The 17003-nt window shown below is 40.6% G+C and overlaps 1 protein-coding gene across 1 annotated transcript in view; it reads right to left on the reverse strand.

Annotated features, from left to right (window-relative positions):
* PEX5L (peroxisomal biogenesis factor 5 like) overlaps window positions 1–17003 on the reverse strand; it is a 189304-nt gene that overhangs the window by 71836 nt on the left and 100465 nt on the right. Inside the window, exons 4-6 of the mRNA XM_036755383.1 lie at window positions 14684–14878; window positions 9078–9201; window positions 8182–8278 (exon numbers count right to left, since the gene is read on the reverse strand). Of these exons, the coding sequence (XP_036611278.1) occupies window positions 8182–8278; window positions 9078–9201; window positions 14684–14878 (416 nt within the window). The remainder of the gene's footprint in view (window positions 1–8181; window positions 8279–9077; window positions 9202–14683; window positions 14879–17003) is intronic.

Consider the following 17003-nt stretch of genomic DNA (forward strand, 5'->3'; position numbering starts at 1 on the left):
GGCTTATTTACATAGCCGGTAATTTACATACAAGGCACTGGGATAGAGTACTGGGCATGGAATCAGGAAGACTCATCTTCATGAGTTCAAATCTGGCCTCAAACGCTGGCTAGCTGTGTGACCCTGGGCAAGTCACTGAACCCTGTTTGCCTCAGTTTCCTCATCGGTAAAGTGAGCTAGAGAAGGAAATCGTAAACCACTCCAGTATCTTTGCTGAAAACAAAAATCCAAATGGGGTCGCAAAGAATTGGACATGACTGAAAAGACTGAATAATGATGTTCCACATTATTTTCAAGGTTCCTTACTCTTAATAACCACATCTCCTACTTCTACAGTGTTTTAAGACTTGCAAAACGCTTTCCTCACAATTCTCCATATTATAGCCCCCATTTTAAAGATGAATAAGATGAGTCAAAGGCATTAAATGGCTTGTCGAGGGTCACATAATTGAACTTGTGTCTTTGAATCAAAGCCGAGAACCTTTTTCAAGGGGCGTGCTGGAGCCAGCTCAAACTGGCTGACTGAGGAGAACCAATTGTTAGATTTTTGGAGAGAGTTTACACCTCAGAAAGGGGCAAGTGCTACAAATCACAGTTCGATTGATTGTTTTGCTAATCTTCCAGACTTAAGAAAGTGGGGGTGAAAATGTCAAATACAGAAATTAAACTTAAAACTATGCTATGCCTTTTGGAGTTCCTGTCATCAAACATTTTTATACCCCCGATCTTTCTACTATAACACACTACCTCTCTAAATATGTTATGACTAAATATAAAAATATGGGCTGAAACTATGATTTCATTGAAATAGGGCACCCTCTAACAATGAAAGTCCCTATTCTGATGCAGCTTATAGTCTTAGAGTGTTGATTGGAGATCTCAGCAGATAAGTGACTTGCCCAAGGTCACACAATTATGTTAGAGAAAGGGCCAGATTCTGCCTGACTCTGAGGTCAACTCTCTACTCATTCTACCTCTCACTCTTACATTTGTTAGACTTATATAACAACAATCTCTGTCTAAAATAGCATGGGCTGCCTCAAGAGGTGGCAGCTTTCTCCTCCTTGGTGATCTTTAGGCAGAGGCTGGATGACCATTTGATGGGCATGTTTTAGTGGGGATACTTTTCACTTATGAGTTGAAAAAATGGTCATTGAGATCCCTTTCTACTCTAAATTCTGTGGTCCTGTGAGGCAATAATCTTATGTCAGCCGATTGTTACATACATAAAGATGGAGAAGTCACTTAATCTCTTAGGTCTCCATTTTCCCAACTGTAACATATGGGGGTTGGACTAAATGATCCCTAAAACCTTTTCCTACTCTAAATCCCTGACTTTACAGCTATTAGATGGACTCTGTTATGTGCTTTCAACATAGAAAATGAAGATACTATACTCTGAACACATTTAAAGCACATATTTGGATTTTTAATCCAAAATTTTTATGATTAATCCAAATTACATTTGCAGTGGGACTCTCTGAGGGACTCCTGCGGCTCTTCTTTGGAACTGGTGCCTGAACCCTTGGAGAAGGGAGAAACTTGCCATTCTTTATCATCTTGTTTCTATGAACAGCTAGTATGGTGGCAGTCAATCTGCTATGAGACCATGGAGGGAGATCTGGATCAGAGCCTATGGACACTATGGCCTGAGAGAGGATCAGAGAGTCCGAGAAAGGGGCAGTGGTCCCTGTAGAAAGAAGGAGAGTGGTGAGCAGGCTCAAGAGAGACAAAGAGAACAGTTATGCATCCAGTTGAAGTCCTTCTGAAATCTTTCCCAACTGAGATGAAGATAGGACTCTGAATTAGGAGGAATACTTTTGAAAGCTTGGGGTGAGGAAAAAGACAATGTCTATCTTATCCTCTCTTTTATTCCTATCTTAAATAAACCTGTTCCTTGGAAAATATTTGTGAGCTGTATTTCTTGAAGGAAGTCGCATAGGAAGACAGGAGTAGAAATTTCAGATGTTTCTGAGGACTGGCGCCCAGAGAGGGCACAGGAACTTCACTGAATTATTACTAGATTCCATGTCAGCTTAGAGTTGAGATCTTGAGCCATGGATTTCATGATAATTACAAATTTCCCTGTTTTGAGTAAATTTGCTAAACAAAAAAAATACCAACAAAGAGTTAGATTGGGAAGTGAATACTGACTTAAAAAAGACTCCTAATGCTAGGGCCCAAGCCTCTCTACTACTTCCCATTATCTTGTCTACTTTCTCAGCAGTTGCCTTGCTTCTCCCCACCCCACTTGAGTACTGTTCTCCCTCCCTTTCAGCTCCCCTTTATATGTTGTCTTCCCCTCATTAGAATGTAAGTTCCTTGAGAACAGGAGCTGTCTTGGTTTCTTGATTTGTTTCCCAGAGCTTAGCACAGTACCTAGTACACACTAAGTACTTAATGAATGCTAAATCTTGAGCAACATTTCTACTTTCTCTTTTCATGTATACATCTACTATCTCTTTCTTTATCATTTCTCTCTCTCTCTCTTTCTTTCTTTCTCCTCTCTCTCTGTCTCTGCCTCTCTGTCTCTGTCTTTGTCTTTGTCTCTCTGTCTCTCTGTCTCTGTTTCCCTGTCTGTCTGTCTCTATCTCTTTCTCTCTCTGTGTCTCTGTCGCTCTCCCTCTCCCCTCTCTTTCTCTCTCTCTCCCCAGATTAAAATGGACTGTCTTGGGAGATAGTGGATTCTCTCCTAATGGAGGCTTGGATAGCCACTTGTGGGGAATGGTGGCCTCTGAAGTGATTTTCAACACAGAATTGAATTCATTTATCCATTCAGCAAATATTTATCAGGTGCCAAGAGCTGTACTTGGGTTACAAAGACAAAAAATGAAATAGGCTCTACCTTCCATGAGCATATGTTCACTCTTTTTGTTGTTCAGTCATTTTTCAGTCATTTCTGACTCTTCATGACCCAATTTTGGGGTTTTCTTGGCATGAAATGGCGAACAACTTTGTTGTTGTTATTGTTAAGTCATTTAGTTGTGTATGAGTCCTCATGACAGATGAGGACCTGAGGCAAATGGGGTCAAATGACTTGCCTAGGATCACAAGGCTAGAAACTGTCTGAGGCCAGATTTGAACTCACAAAGTTGAATCTTCTTGATTCCAGGCCCAGCACTCTATTCACTGCACCACCTAGCTGCCCTAGGTTCACCATGGGAATCATTTAAGCAATAGTTTTCTTATGTCTTTAGTATGCATTTCGGATTACAGAAATATGCCTTATGTAACCAGAGAGATACCTGTACCAGGTAGAATGGAGATGGGGTAAGCAGGGATAGAGGCAGCCAGCAGGCAAATCAGTGGTGTATTAGTAAGGCAAGGGAATGTTGTGTTTCTATGGTAACTGATGACCCCAGCTAATCCTCCTCCCCCACAAGGAGGCATATAATGTCCTGCCTCCCACCAAGCCTCCTCTGCTGCTCAAACAAACATTTTATTGCTGCATTAAATTGTCCCAAGGATCCAGGTTTATGTAACGGGCAACACCTACTTCTGCAGAGTGCAAATCTCCAAGGTACCTATGAAGAAACATCTTGATTTGGCTTTAGGAAAAGTTGTCATTTCAAAGGAGGATATATTTAGAAAGAGCACATGGGAAGAAAAGATGTTTTTCATGGTACATTCATTATGCATAAAAAATTACATGCCTTGGAATCTTAAATAAAGAATCTATATTCATGGTTCCAGGGAAGGCTTGGAACAGCAACCTCAGATTTTCCTACTGGGGACCCTGGGGTGGCATCATTGGTAGAATGTAAGCTCCTTGAGGACAAGGCCAGTGTATTTGCCATTCTTTGTATCCCCAGTGTTTAGCACAGTGCTTGGCATATAGTAAATGCTTATTGATTGACTACCTGGTAATGCAACACAGATTTCTAATTACTTGTACCAACTCTTGCCATTTCCCTCTTTTCCTGGGTCTCTAGCCCTGTGGTTGAGTAAGAAGAGAAAGAGTGGTACGGAGAAAGAGGGCTTGGTTGGGGGTCAGCTGACCTGAGATTAAATCCTGTTTCTACCAGTTGCTAACTCTTTGGCTTTGGGCAAACCACTTATCTTCTCTGCCTCATTTGTAAAATCAAAGGGCTGCGGGTCCTTTGAGGTCCCTTACAGCCCTAAATCTATCACTCTATGACCTCGGGCAAGTTGCTCCATCTCCTTGACTTTCTCAGTTGTAAAATGAAAGAACTGGACTAGGGTGGGCTTCTGATGTCCCTTCCACCTCTAAACTGATGAGCCTATAGTAATAATTGATAGCACTTTCATAACACTTTAAAGATGCAAAGCACTTTATGTGAGCTTTGTTTCACATAGTTTAGAAGTGATGAGGGTTTAGCATGATGACATCCACAAAATTTTTTTTTCTTAAATTTTTGTGGCTCAGTACTCTGAGAGATTGTGGGTGACAGGCTTGTCTGTAATGGTGCTCCAATCCCAGTCCAGTCTTTTAATAATGGTATTTTAGGGTCTACACTTACAGTATGGGGATTTGCCATATAGGTTCAAATCCTGCCTCTGATTTATACTGACTGTGTGACTCTGGGCAAGTCACTTAACCTTAAGGTCTCCAGGCAATGCTCTAAGATTCTTATGTTTCAGAAGAGTTGCTTATTTGAGGAAGTGTTGGTTTTTTTTTCTGAAAGTTTCCTACTCAGATGAAATCCCAGGTCTGGACCAAAGAAACAAACAAATAAAAAAACCCCCCAAACCAAAACCAGTTCAGTTATTATATAGTCCCAATGAAAGGAGGTGGATGAGAAAAGAACCAGAATAAGAGAGAAGACTAAGTTTTGGGCAGCTAGGTGGACCAGTGGATAGAGCACCACCATCTAGTCAGGAAGATCGGAGTTCAAATCCAGCCTCAGACACTTGAAACTAGCCATGTGATCCTGGGTGCTCGCTTAACCCCAATTGCCTTACACACAAAAGAGAAATAACATGTTTCAGGATAGTGACAATAACATTTTAGAAATCTCCCTGAGAACAGAGATTATATACTATAAAATCACATACAAATAAATTCCTTTGCACTTGTCTCCTAGGCATGCAATGCTCTCCCTCCTCACTCCTGTCTCTTAGAATCCCAGGCTTCTTTTTAGGTCAATCATTACCTTCTGCAGGAATCCTTTTCTGTCCCACAGCCCAAGTTGATATTGCTCTCTGTTGCACCTCCCCGCCCCCCTTGGCCCCAAGGTTACTTTGTATCTGTTTTCTAAATATGCACACACTGACTTCCCTGTTAGAATGCAACCTCCTTGAAGGCAGGAGCATTTCATTTTTGTCTTTGTATCTCTAGCACCTAGCAGAGTGCTCCAGCACATAGTAGGTGCTTAATAAAAGGCTTGCCAAAGATTTATTGAACTTGTAGTCCTTCCTGAGTATTTCGTTTCAATGAGTTGCATCAAGTACATTCTAGGAGAGACTGAAATGGTTTTCTGGTTCCTGTTCTGGTGAAGGCCAGATCCGTATATGGGGAATGGCACACCTTATGATCCTCAGGTATGACATGCCATGCTGGGATTTTGTCTGATTTTCTTTCACATGACATAGATCTTTGGTTTCTCACTCTGATCTTTGACTGGCTCCTAGTCCTGATGACTTGATCTTATTCAATCTCTTTCTTGGATAGGCACATTTTCTTTAACCCCCTTCCTTTTCTAACTTTTGACCAGGAAAATCTTCCATCTTTTACATTTCATTTGCAAGCCGAAAAAGGACCTCAAATTGTGGCTGATTCACATAAGGCAGAGGTCAATGAGTCATTTTTATCAAAGAAGAGGAAAGCAATAAGTTTTCAAGTGAAATGAGACAAAATAAAGAACCAGTTCTGTCAAAGTCTAAAATTCTTGACAGATTCTTCGTCCCCTTTGGAATCTCCACAAAACTTTCCATCTACATCCATATCCTCCTCTAATTAAAAGTTCTTTTCCTTAAGCATCATCGTTCAAGAAATGATTCTTCTATGCCAAAATGCATTATGAATCCAAACTAATTTATTTACAAGTGAACTATTGAAACCCAACTGGCTTGCTTCCAATTTGAGAACACTTTCTAATATCTTAGAGGCAGTGTGTTGTAGTAGATAGAGAGCTGACCTTACAGCCAAAAACACTTGGGTTCAAGTGTCACCTTTGGCATACAGTGGCTCCGATTCACTTAAGCTCTCTGTGCTCCAAGCAATTTTCTAAGACTATAGATCGCTGAGTGGGAATTGATCTGGAGGTTCCCTTCACCAAGGAAATAACAGGCCCAGATTATGTTCAAACTTACAGGGACTAGATGATATCAAAGGCTTCCTGGAGGAAGAAGCATATGAAATGGGTTCTAGAGCACTGATAGAATTCAGCAGGCAGGGTGGGGGTAGGGAGAAACAACCCCAATATTTCATGCATTGGGCCTATGCCAATTCTATCTATCATAATTTGAAAAATAAAATAAATGAATAGGTATAATTTAAATACTATTTTCACCAAGGGAAGCAGTCTTTAGGCTACAGATGACTGTGTTCACCCCAAAAGTATGAATCCTTATTACAGGAATAAATGACAATTCTCCCTTGAGCTGATCCATAATATAAACCATCAATGGAATTTGTGAAATTTGCTCAGAAAGAAAAAAAAAGTAGAATGAAAAACTTATTATTATTTGTGATTTTTTTACAACCCAGATTGCCATATTAGTTATTTAGCTCTTCTAAATACATGATGCATATCTCACATATAGGGGCACTAAGTGGCACAGTGGATAGAGGTTGAGCCTGGAGTCAGGGAGACTGATCTTTCTGAGTTCAAATCTGGCCTCAGACACTTACTAACTGCGTGACCCTAGACAGGTCACTTAACTCCATTTGCCTCAGTTTCTTCATCTGTAAAATGAGCTGGAGAAGGAAATGGCAAAAAACTCCAGTATCTCTGCCGAGAAAACTCCAAATGGGGTCCTGACTTTTGGACATACCTGAAAATGATCCAACAACAACAACCTCACACACGGCATATATGTCTCATATATGAGATACGTATCATATTTTATGACAGTTAAATATATATGTTTCATACATATGAGACACATATACAAGATACATATCATGAATATCTTTCAAAAGATAGGTAGATAGATAATCTACATTTTTATATCCCCGGTATTGCTTGCTGTAGATCTATGGAACAGTGATTCGATTCAAATAAAAATTCAAATCAAAAAACATTCAAGAAGGAAGGAAGGAACAAAGGATGGAAAAAAGGAAAAGAAAACAAGCATTTTATGTGCTAGGCTTTGTGTTAGTACTTTACCAAGATCTCACTTGATCCTCACAACAGCCCTGAGTGGTAGATGCTTTTATTGTCCCCATTTTACAGTTAAAGAAGCTGAGGCATTAAAAGGTTAAGTGATTTGCTCATGGATAATAAATGTCTGAGGCTGGATTTGAATTCAGGTCTTCCTTCCTTCAGGCCCAGACCTCTATCCATCATGTAATCTAGCTATCCCCAAACACCTTTATTAAATGGCTACTATGTTACATTCACTGCACTAGCCTCTGGGGACATAAACAAAAAAGAGATAGTGATTGCCTTCAAGGACCTTAGGTTCTCCACCTCGGTAAGTGCTTATCAAATTACTGAATAGCAAGGTGAGGTGACCAGCCCAGATCTGTCATCTGTCTTCAGACCACCTTTAGTATCAAAGGTATAGAGATGGTCCAATCACTGCTGAAATGCTGAACCAACTTTTCTTTCCTACTTTCTTTTCACTTCTGCCTGCCAGCTAATGAGCACACTGATTTATAGTACCTTGTGCCAGAGTCAAAATCTGAATGAACACGCCAAATGCAATTTCCTCTTTCTTGTGTTTTGTTACATAAATAGTGGAAATGTTAGAGTAGAACAGATTCTGTATCGCAAAATCACCGAACAGTAAATGGTGGAACAAGGGAAAAAAGTGTGAGGTACACAGTGAATTTCATTAGCACGTTGTTCAGCTAAATATAAAGTCAGTTATTTAAGGCACAGAGAACAAGAAGACCGAGAACCCAATGGAACACAACATACAGGATGCATTTCAAACCTTGTCAATATGATCCAGATAGACTTCATTAACAACTACCTCCTATTTAACAAGAGCACATTTAAAAAAGTTGAATGAGGATTATGGTTGGAAGAGAGGGAAAACTGGTTTCATTACCTGTGCTGGAGGCACTAAGTCTAAATCAGGAGCTGACTCAGAATTGAGGGCACTTTTTCCGCTAGTCAATTCTGGCTGAGATCTACTCTCCGAAGACCTACAAGGGAAGAGTTTAATCAATTTATGTAGCTTGAGAAACACAAAATACAGCTCTCCTACAGATGACCAACCAAGAATCCTAGTTAATTTGCCTTAAATGCTATTCGTTGGTTAATAGAGCTCTCAATGGTATTTTGATGAAGAAGATAGTTATCCGTCCTGTCCACTTGGCTCGGCTTAGTATTTAAGTGACTACAATATGAAGCCCCACTCTCTTGGATAGATCCAGGGTTCTGTCCCATCATGAGTGGAAAATAAACAACAGCCCAACAAGGTCCATACAGAAGCTGTGCTGGCTTATTAAACAAACATTGCTCTTCTTAGGACACTTCTCACCCAATGTTGCAAGTGTTATTTTATCCCTGTACGACACTGAAATGTCATTCTGAGTAGAGATGCATAGGGATAACTGGAGACAGGAACATTTTGTGCTTTGAAAACCTTGAAAATGTTACTGGTTTTCAGTCCTCAACAATGCATCACCATGCTTACCCATTGAATAGTCCTAAAATGTAAATTAATATAAATGAGGATGACCAGTGTGGCCATCAATATCCAAACAACCACAGACCAGCTATCTGAGGCAGAACTATCTGGGCACACCTGACCAATTTAGACAATTTTGTAGTCATTTGCCTACGAACGAACATGGCACCAAATCTCTGGGTGGACCCCTTTTTGGTGTTTTTTGCTGTGACCTGGAATCGTGTGACCCGGTATTTGCAACTGCCTCACACATGGTAGGTCATTACCATATATTTGTTTGTGGAACTAAATGACTTAAATTCTGATATTACCATAAAAGTTCTTTTGATCCAGTCCTGGATGAGGCTGACTTCCTCTCTGCCATGGCATGGACTTTGCTATTTCTGTCTCCATGAAACTTGACTTCATCCCATTTATCCAGTTGTGTTTGAATATCTACCAGGAGAAAAAGATTATTTAGATAATTGAACTTAGAAAAAAGGAACAAACTGTCTCTTTTCTGTTTCCCCTCCTGAATGCATGAAAATTAGAGTAGTATAGAGGTAACAGTGGCTACCATTTCTAGAATATATTAAGGTTTATAAAATACTTCACATCCATACATTAATGGACAGAACATGAAGCTTGAAGTAAGAAAACCTGGGTTCAAATCCTGCCTAGGACACTGGCTCTGTGATGCTGGGCAAGCCACTTAACCTCTCTGAGCCTCAGTTTCTTTATCTGTAAAATGAGGTCTTAAATAATAACAACTTCAGAACAGTGAGGGTCAAATGAGGTCATTTTCAATAGTTGCTTGATAAACCTTAAAGGAGACAAATGAGCTATTATAGGAATAAAGGATTAAACTCTGTTTTTTAAATAGAACAAACAGCAGAAGTTTATAGCTACTAGTCCCTTTCATTTAGGAATTATCTTCAAACTACTGCACTGCCCTCCAAGGATCATTCATTCCCAAATGATAACAGTCTCACTACCTGCATTTATCTCTAACACAGTGGTATACTGAGGCTCTGGGAAACTACTTACTTGACAAGGTAACTGGGCAAGCATAGCAGTGACCTACAAAACTGAAGTGACTTTCCAGAACTTGCAGAGAAAGCCCAAGACAGATCTTCCCACCACACTCACTCCCCTTCCATGAGCCAGCATATACCCACTAGCCTACTCATGAGATATGATTTTGATACAGTGTTCAGAGTTTCCAAATTCCAGGGACCTAGGCAGACACTGCAAAGAAAGGGACAGAGACAGCATGATGGTTGCCTTCAAGCATTGTAAGGCAGTCCTCCAGTAGAAGAGAAATTAGGATTCTTTTGCTTGGTCCCAAAAATCAAACCTAGGAGCAAAGCATGTAAATTGCAGAATGGTGGTTTTAAGTTTGACATAAAGAAAATTACCCTAAAAGCTAGAACCATCCCCAAATACAATAAGATAGAGGTGAACCTCCTTTGCTGGAGTTCTTCAAGAAGAGGTTGGAGGTAAGGGTTGGGCTAGATGTCTTTGGAGGTCTTATGCAACTCAAAGAGCCTAGCATTCAGAGAAATGGAAAGAAGCAGGGCAGGGGTTCTTAATCTTGTGTGTGTGCATCATGGACCTACTTGGTAGTTTGGCGAAGCCCAATACCACTGTAGTTTGTTACCTACATGCATAATGGAAGGGCAGGCTGAATTTCAGCTCAAGGTTAGTGAAAACAAAGGTGAAATTTTTTCCTGATCCAAGTTCATAGACCCCTGAAATCTCTCTATGGGCCCCTTGGGGACCCATGGACCCCAGGTTAAGAGCTCCCTTTGTAGAAGAATGGTGTATCTCTTTGGGGAGCAGCACTGAAAGATGTATTTTGATTACTCCTGGTGGTTTATTTGTTGGCTATCTTCTATGCAACTGTGTCTTCATTGCTTTCTTGTTTAATTACAACTAAGAAATCATATTAGTGTCATAATTGTGATCAGGGAGGTGAGTTGTTGTTTTCCAAGAGCATTGTTATGAGGCCAAAAAAACCCCAACATGAGATTCTTAGGATTTCCTCCCCCAGCTGCTGGCTTCCTGGCTACAGCGAGGAGTAGATCCTTCTTGTTGTCTTTGTTGGCCAGTCCCTCCACTGGAGGAAATTCTGTCTAATAAATTGATGGAAGGGGAGTTAAGACCTGCCATTTTGCTGTCTCTAAGGATGAAGGGATTTGCAAAAGCATACTGGAGACTGAAAGGAGAGAGGCAACCAAGAAGGCTAAGAACACTTAGCAAGTTTATCTGTGGTCTCATTGTTTGAGATAAAGGAAGGTTTTAGCAAGCTGCCTGGCTCCAGGTCCTAACTATGCTAGTTGGGTGGACTTGGACAAATTGACCCTCCTCTCTGGGATTGCTATTTCCTTATCTGTAAAGTACAATGATCATAGATTTTTAATATTAATTTTTTTGTTGTTTTTTAAAATAGCATTTTATTTTATCCAATTACATATAAAGACAATTTTAATGTTCATTTTAAAATACAACTTTGAGTTCCAAATTTTCTCTCTCCCTGCCTCCCCTACCCCTCTTCCCGAGAGAGTAAGCAATTTGATAAAGACTTTATGTGTGCGATTATGTCAAATATATTTCCAATTAGTCATGTTGTTAAAGAAGAAATGTACCAAAAAACTATGAAAAAAATAAAGTCAAAATAGTATGTTTCAATCTACATTCAGACTCTATCAGTTCCTTCTCTGGATGTGTTTAGAATTTTCCAGATGGTCATAGATGTAGAGCTGAAAGGGATCTCTGTAGCCAGCTAGTCTAACCTTCTTTTTTTACATATAAGGAAACTGAGTCCCAGGGAGGTTGAGGCAAGTTATCCTAGGATCACACAGAGAGGAGGCATCTGAGGCAAGATTTGAATGCAAGACCATTGGCTCCAGAATCGGTATTCCTTCCACTACATTAAACTGCTGGATTTGATGGTTGCTCAGGTTCTCTCTACCTCTAACATTTCAGGATGGAAAGAACATTGTAGGATATTTTCTGAGAAGCTCCAGGGTTCTGGTAGGTATTTTTGGTTCATTTAGAATGAACCAAGACAGGAGACAGTGATGGGGATGGAGGTAATGAGGTAGTTATGTCCTATAAGCTGAATAGAGGAGATGGGGAGAAAAGACTGTATGCAGCTACCTTTCAATCAACCCCAGGTGCTTTTGTCCTGGCTTCATTCTTCCTGTTAGGAGACCTTTGGTGCATGTCTGGCTTAATATTTTTGGAAAGTTCCAACCCTTTGCATTTAGTCGATTCAGTATTGTGTTCTCCAGGGAAGAACACAGGTAAATAAAGCCCTCCTGTAGAATTTACTCTAAACACAGTCTTGAATTTGAAAGAGACCAAGAGACAATTTGATAACTCTTTGGTTTTCTGTGAATCCAGGTTGATGGCAGGTAAATTCTCAGCCAAAGTGGATGTCTGAGGGTAGGACGGTGGGGAGAAAGGAGTGAGGAGAGACTGATGGGACTCTTCCCATTTCCCCAATGTTTCTCTGTCTCTGTATACTTCCTTATTCCAAAGCAACAATGCTCTGCTTCCTGCTCCCCCTTCCCCTCCCATGGTCCAGTGCAACACTTGACCTACTAATATCTGATACTATATATGTAATATTAATTATAAACATATATGCTAATATATATTACACATGTGCATACATATACATATACACATATGTGGATGCTTTTGAGGTTTGCAAAACACTTTATGGACATTAGTGAGTTCACTACTACCTTACAAGGAAAGTGCTAATAGAATGTAAGTCTTTGGAAGGGAAGGATTGCTTCCCCCTTTCTTTGTGTCTCCATCACTTAGCACAGTGCCCTGGCACATAATAAATGCTTGTTGACAGATTATTATTATGCCTGTTTTACAGATGCAGAAACTGAGACTCAGGTTAAGTGAATTGCCCGGGGCCACACAACTGATAAGTGTCAGAGGCAGGTCTTCAACCAAGCTCTTCTTGATGTCAAGGCCAGGGCTCTACCCACTATGCCACATTGCCTTTTTCATTCCTTATCACCACCCATAGATCATTTATTAAGGCTGTTTCGCATCTCTCCCCTCTCATCTACCAATCCAGACAATCCCTCTATTTCAGGGAGCGACTTTCATGGTTTTTTCCCCCTTTCTTGTTATAGAACATTTTTGAGCTGGGGAATATGGAGGCAAAAAGCCTTTAATTACTCCTTACAACCAACTTCAGAAATCCCCTCTTGCAGCACCGAACTTGAGGGACATGGAGGCTGCCATGGCCAGCGGAAGCCAAAAACCATCAATGCTACTGCATTAGAGAAATGAGGAAGACAGAAAGTGCAGTGCTCTGGGGTGGGATCCCATTTCTGACACTTCCTAGCATTGTGGCCATGGGTAAGCAACTTCCCTTTCTATAAGCCTCAGTCTCCCCATCTGTAAAATAGTTTGTTGATTCATTCATCTGGCATTTATTAAATGGCCACTATGTGTCAAACATTGTGGTAGGGACTGGGGACACAAATCAATGAACTGATGACCTTTTATTACATGCCTATCATGTTCCTGGATCTGTGCCAGGTACTGGATATACAAAGACAAAAAGAAAACAGTGTCTGCCCTCGAGAAGTTTATAGTTTATAGGGGTGGGAGGGATTATATGACTATTAATGTCTCTTCCAGCACTCAAAGATGATGTGATGATTCTTTGAAGTGAGAATGGTGCATAGGAAAGAATACTACATTTGGAGTCAAAAGACCTGGGTTCAAATCCTGCTTCTGCCTCTTACTTTTTGTGTGACCTTAACTTCTCTGGCTTTCACTTTTCTCACCTGTAGAGGGAGGGAGTGGGAGCAGATGAGGTCTCTTTCATAACTCATTTATAACTCAGCATAACTCAGGTGGTTCTCTGATCAAAATCTATGATACAATGATTGGAACCTTGGTTTCCTAATCTGTAAAATGGGGGCTCTACATTAGACGATCTCTAAAGTTCCTTCCAGCTTTAAAGCTGCGAGACTATGAGATAAGAGTCCTATGGTGGAAAGAGCACTGGATTTGAAATGAAAGGACCTGGATTCAAATCCCAGCACTGTCATATACTTATCCTATGTGACCTTAACCTCTCTTGAGCTCAGTTTCCTCGTCTGTTAAATGAGAGGTTTAGATCAGATGATCTCTAAGGTCCTTTCCAGCTTTAAATCTATGAGCCCATGAAGTGAGTTGTACAGTGGAAAGAGGACTGGATTCAAATCCCAGCGCTGCCATATATTTATCCTATGTGACCTTAATCTCTCTTGGTCTCAGCTTCCTCATCTGTGAAATAAGGGGATGCCCTACATGACATCAGAGGTCCCTTTGGGTTCCTGATGCTCTGATCTGAGCGTCTGGCTTCTCATCTGTTCAATGGAAGTAATAACACCTGTGACACCTGCCTCCCAGGGTTATTGTGAGGTTCAAGTGATATATCGAACATCCAGACCTTCAGGTGCTCTAATTGTCAGTGACTGCTACTGCCTGGGGGTCTTCATTTATAACTCAACCTAACTCAGATGGTTCTTTGAATCTCTATATGAGGTTGCCAGTTACTAACATATCTCTCTCAACCTATGTCATAAAGGATGAGTGAGATCAGCTCAGTCGTACACAGCTGGCTCGCTCTGCTTACCTTGGCTCGTGTTTTTATATTATTTATGTAGCTTCTCCCTTGTTGCATTGGCACTTATGCAATGTTAAGCCATGTGAGGCACATATGGCTGGGGAGCTGTTATCCTCCCTAGCGCTGACTAGGAGGGCCCATCTGTAGGGTGCACTGCTCTGGGGGCCGTGCGAATCAAGTGAAGCAAACATGGTCTGTTGAGCAGTACAGCTGAATGTGGTGGCAGCCAAATCCACAGCTACAGCCCCAGCTGCCTCTGTAGCACATGAATGTGATTAACCTTACCTAAATCTAACGATGATGTCTCTGGGATTCTCAGAGGCTGGCCTCTCTGCTCAGCATCGGTGCTGATAAGGTCAGAACCATCAGCCTTCTTCTTGTGACTTGAGGCCTTTGGCGTAGTCTCTAGCTTCTTGGTTTTGTTTTGGGTTTGTGACACAGGGTCACTCAGGTCCAAGAGATCTAAACCTGTTGATAATACTGTCAGAGACATTAGATATTAAGTTAAACCAATTCATTGTTATTAGACCATACTTACTGCTACTAAGTCCCACTTGCTGCTGTTAAAACCACTACAGTGTTTTCTTTTTCACAAAGGCTTCTGTTGGCTAAGTATTATTGATTTTGAATCTATAATATATATTAGAACCCACCAAATTAAAAGACCTTACATTTAATTATTTTATATAAATTTATAAGGATTGAATCTCTCTGACCAGATAGATACCAAACATGAGTAAAGTGAATAGAGCGTCTGCTTTTGAGGTAGGTTTAAATCTATGAGCCTATGAAATGCGTTGTATGGTGGAAAGAAGACTGGATTCAAATCTCAGCTCTGTCATATACTTATCCTACGTGACCTTAACCTCTCTTGGTCTCAGTTTTCTCATCTGTAAAATGAGAGTTTTAGATCAGATGATCTCAGATCCCTTACAGCTTTAAATCTATGAGCCTATGAAGTGAATTGGAAAGAGGACTGGATTCATGATTCTTGTCTCTGACATCTATTGGCTGTGTGACTGAGCAATGTACCTACCTCTCAGTACCCTGGCAACTCTTTAAGATGAAGCCAAAGAGCAGTGGCTGACCTACAATGGTGAGGGGAGTTTCTACACTTGAAGTTCCTCACACTGATGAAATCATGGGTACTGTCCAAAAGACTCTCTCCCACCCCAACCCCATCCCCCCAACCCAAATGATTTAGGACTCAAGTAGATGAGTCATTTGAGAAATACTCCACTGTTTGGTATGACAGAAAGCAATTAAAACCCAAAGCCAGATGTGACTTTACCATTTCTGAACTTCCAAAAGAAATGAAAAAGTAATAAACTCCAACCTGAGTTATAGGTACTTTTCACCCTTATTATCATCACACTCTGTTCTTTAATGGAGAGCTATTTACGGATTCATTTTTCTTATCTCTCACTGAGGGTTATGTTCTCAAAGGGATATGGTAAAGATTTCTTTATAGGAGTCCCACAGAATTTAATTATCTAAGAACAATTTCCCCTTCCACTCTTCACCTAAGAAATAATACATAATACGATACTGAGCTGGCATACAAGTCATGTAACATCATAGAATCCAGTTAAAAGTTAGAAGGGGCCCTTGAGGTCATTGTCTCATTTCCTACTCAATACATGAATTCCTCTACAACCAGGAGGCATTTCTATAGTGGAAAGATCTCAGAAAGTGATCTCAGGAAGGGCTGGGTTCAAATCCTCTGCTTTATTACTTACTACCTGTGTGACTGGCAACAAATCACTTACCACATCCAGTTCTCATTTTCATATTCTAAAAAATGAATAAGTTGGGTCAGATGGCTTTAGAAAGCCTGTCCAACTTTAGATATATGATCCTATTTGAATTTTCCTGAGAGTCATCTTCCATCTACTATTCCTATCCTTCTAGTCACAGGGAGCTCATTATTAGATCATAAGCTCCTTGAGGACAGAGACACAATCACATGATCTTAACCTCTCTTGTATCAGTTTCCTTATTTGCATAAGGAGAGGTTCAGATTTGCCAGCCTCTGAGACCCCTTCCAGCTCTACAACCATGATCCCATAACCTCTGAAGGTCACTCAGAATTCTCAACAATGGTTTATTGGGGCAAAGGTGGAAATAATGGACAGAAATTGCAGAAGGGAAGACACAGGCTGGTAGTAAGGATAATCAGTCAGTTAACTAGCATTTATTAAGACCTACTATATGCACGGTACTGTACTAAGTACTGAGGATGCAAGGAAAGGCAAAAAATAGCCTCTGCTGGTGAGGAGCTCACGATCTAATAGGAAAGAAAACATGTAAGCAACCATGTACAAACAAGCTGTCTGCAGTATAAAATGGGGGCACTCTCAGAGGGAAGTCATTAAGATTAAGGAGGTCTGGGCAAAGTTTCTTGTAGAAAGTAGGGCTTTAGCTGAGACTTAGTGGAAGCCAGGGAAATTGGAGCTAAAGCTGAGGAGGGAGGCATTCTAGAAACAGGGGGCAATCTGTGAAAATGCTTAGTGTCTGGAGATAGTTTAGGATGGGCCTAGGATAGGATAGGATAGGATAGGTTAGGGTAGTGCCAATTTATCTTGTTTGAGACACAACATATCTA

Source organism: Trichosurus vulpecula, chromosome 4 (genome assembly GCF_011100635.1).
Source record: "Trichosurus vulpecula isolate mTriVul1 chromosome 4, mTriVul1.pri, whole genome shotgun sequence".
NCBI lineage: Eukaryota > Metazoa > Chordata > Mammalia > Diprotodontia > Phalangeridae > Trichosurus > Trichosurus vulpecula.